Source organism: Lycium ferocissimum, chromosome 6, assembly GCF_029784015.1.
Source record: "Lycium ferocissimum isolate CSIRO_LF1 chromosome 6, AGI_CSIRO_Lferr_CH_V1, whole genome shotgun sequence".
In the NCBI taxonomy this organism is placed as follows: domain Eukaryota; kingdom Viridiplantae; phylum Streptophyta; class Magnoliopsida; order Solanales; family Solanaceae; genus Lycium; species Lycium ferocissimum.
Window position 1 is genome coordinate 47,763,954 of NC_081347.1, and position 3,265 is coordinate 47,767,218.

The 3,265-nt window shown below is 34.5% G+C and overlaps 1 protein-coding gene across 1 annotated transcript; it reads right to left on the reverse strand.

The window, feature by feature from the left end:
* Positions 1-275: 275 nt before the first annotated feature.
* On the reverse strand, positions 276-584 carry LOC132061336 (cyclin-dependent protein kinase inhibitor SMR6-like). The gene has a single exon (XM_059454173.1). It carries the CDS (start codon positions 582-584, stop codon positions 276-278), a length of 309 nt encoding a protein of 102 aa, XP_059310156.1.
* Positions 585-3,265: the final 2,681 nt, after the last annotated feature.

Below are 3,265 nucleotides of genomic sequence, written 5' to 3' on the forward strand. Positions count from 1 at the left end.
TACTGCCATGTTTAATAGATGCAAAATGGGAATTTACCATCTACCATCTGTACGGAGAAAAGTTGACACAAGCTCAAGATATAGGCAATTAAGTTAAACTGCCATCTTACTTATACATAGAAAGCGATGTACACATAACTCATCGAATCTAATGGAAGGTTACGGGATATTCGGTGAAATAGTCAAAGTGTCGGCAAACTGATCTAAATACCAAGGTTTAATTAAAAAAGAAGAATATTGCTGAAGTGAAGTTATAAAGTGGAAAGATGAGTTTTTCAAGTCTCAACTCGGCGTATGAAAACAGATTCCAAGTCAGGAGGATTAAAAAACTCCCTAACACCATTATTAATCAATTGATGACACCTTGAAGAAGATTTTCTCTTTTTTGGAGCTGGTGGTGGACATGTCAACCTTCTTGGAATTCTTGATTCTTCTGAAGTTGGTGTTGTACATGTGGAGTTCTCTTCTTCATCCTCATCTTTCTCGTCCCTAAATGCCTTAGTTAATATGGGCTTCAATGGCCTCCTTAATGCAATAATCCATCCATCCATTGGTTTATTATTAGACTTTTCTCCAACTCCCATTGATGACTTAACCAAATCTTTTGGACTAGTATAAATAAGAGATAAAAAGTTAAAAAGAAGAAGAATAAAAATGTTTTGTGCTTGTTTTGTTTTTAGAAACTAGAATATATTCTCTCTTGAAGAAAGTAGTAGTAGCTGGAAAAATCTTGAAGAGAAAGGAAGAAGAAAAGGGGATTATGTTATGTATGGAAACGAAAGGAACTTTGGGAAAAATTTGGCTATGGGACACTTTATTTAAGGGGGTAGAAGAAACTAAAGACACGAGAGAATTAAAAGAACAAGTGTCAAAGGCAAATTTTAAATGAAGAGTGGTTAAGGGGGGAGAAGAAACTAAGGGGATGTTTGGTTCATGGGTAAGATCTGATATCTCAAAATTAATTTTGGTATAAAATTTATCATTTGTTTGGTTGAGATATAAATTTGTTTCAAATTTAATTCTTAATATTTAATTTTATTCCATCAAACTAGGTATTATTTTATTCACCTCCTAGGTAAATAAATTGATCCAAGAATTATGATCTCAAGATTATAATTTCGAAATAATTTAATCCGCAATAAACCATCACTAATGACACGAGAGAATTGAAAGAACAAGCGTTAAAAGGAAAAATTTAAATGAAGAGTAGTTGAATATTGAATGTTGTGCTATCTTTATTTTTTACTTTCCAAAACAATAGTAGGGTGGGGGTAGAATTAGAAAGGAACCCAAGGAAACCGTGACCTAAGCAAAAGCAGAAGAAGATTTTTGAAAAGGGTTAAATGTAAGAGGGAAAAAAGGAGTGAATGTGCCCGTGAGAAATCCTGACCGCGGGCAGGCAGTGTGTCACAGTGGTGAAGAATAAATAAAGATTAGAAGAAAAGAGTAGTAAAGATCTGACAATGCTTTATTTAGATTCCTTGGCGCCAACTAAAAAGCTATCCTTTTCTTTATCAGCCGTCAACTGAGGCCTCATTTGTTTATGACTTATTGGAGGTCGAATGAATGGTTGGTATGCTTGCTATTAAGTTCGTTTGTTTGCGTTAAAATCTAAGACTTATTGAGTCCGAAAGCCTTAATCGTTAGATCTTAAACCAAGTCTTAATATCATTAAGAGTATTCTTCTATGCATTTTTTTTTTTTACCACAAGCTCCACCCTAACCCCACCCTCCACTCAACCCCACTCTACCCCACCTACCCTCTATTCCCACCCCCGCTCCCCACCACCCACCCACCACCAACCCCACACCACCCACCCCCACCTCCCATCACCAACCCCACTCCACACCACCCCCATTACGTCCCACCCCTCACCCCAACCACCCACCCCTCACCTCCACTCACCACCCACCACGACTATAACTCATCTCCACCATTACTAGTGAACATAAGTGTTTCATTTTTTATCAAATAATATTTTATTTTATTGTATTTATTTTACGATATTTAGTTATTTTTTATTTGAATTGTATATTTATTATATTTAAATGAATTCATTATGCACATTCGAGATGTTGAAAAACAAACGGTATTAGTCGTTCGTTGTTCGTACCTGTGAGACAACATCTTAATATTCGGGTGTATTCGATTCGACGTCTTAATCTTAATGAAAACAAATGAGGCCTGAGTCTCCTCCTCATCCACAAAGCTATTTCTACTGTAGTAATTCTTCACTTTAAATTGATGGCATGGAAAATACCTAAAGACCCTTTTAAAACACAAATTAATATTATTTGCACATCTGAACTATTAATAGTCTTAATTATCCTTTAGAACTTGACTATTTGATAGACTTTACACTCTAAACACCAATAATGGCTATTTCATACACTTTACACTTTAGACACTGATGTGACAAAGATAGTTGCCGTCGTCTCCTGTCATGTATTATAGGATCTATTTTTTCTATGTTTGTATTAGTGTGGCTATGATATCATGCTAAAACCGAAGGGGGAGGGCGGGGGGGTGCGAAATGTTTGGGAGAACTTTTTGCCTTTTCTCATTATCAAACCACCGTACCCTAACTTGATCTACAAGTACAAAATATATATTTACCATACTTACATTTCATTTAATTTAATTTAATAGAACTAAAAATATCCTCCAATTTAAGTCCATTTTAATTACTTCTTCTCATAGCCCAACCAAGAAAGAAAAACCGATAGGGAAGAATGCTTAGCTTCCACTACAAAATGAATACTACCTTCAATCTTTTAAAGTCAACTAGCTCTTAAAATTTGATTCAATACCTATTTGTAAAACCACAAAAGATTCAACAAAATGCAGTAGCATAAATGAAGGCTAAAAGTGTTTACCCCGAAATTGAGTAATAAGTTGAATTTGTAAGTGAGGTATAGGATATGTGGACAAACTTTAATCTATTTTGGTTTTTGAGGGAATATATATATATGTGGATTCGTGTACAGTGATTTATATATACGAATATATGTGTTAATAACTTGGAAAAATATGTTGCATATGTTGTTATGGATGATTAAGTAAAAATGATATTAGAAAGATGAAGCTAAACAATAATACTCTACAGATTCGGATTAAAGAGAGAAATAATATTTTGACTTGCTATTACAATGCTCTAGATTCCAAAAAGCTAACCCTCAAAAGTAGGGAAATGTCCCCTATTTATAGTTTTGCCTTATGGGCCTTGCTTACAATACAAAGCCCTTTTAGAATAAAGAAAACCCT

Coding starts and splice junctions, on each gene's coding strand:
- LOC132061336 (XM_059454173.1), bottom strand. CDS start 584: ATGGGAGTTGGAGAAAAGTCTAATAATAAACCAATGGATGGATGGATT.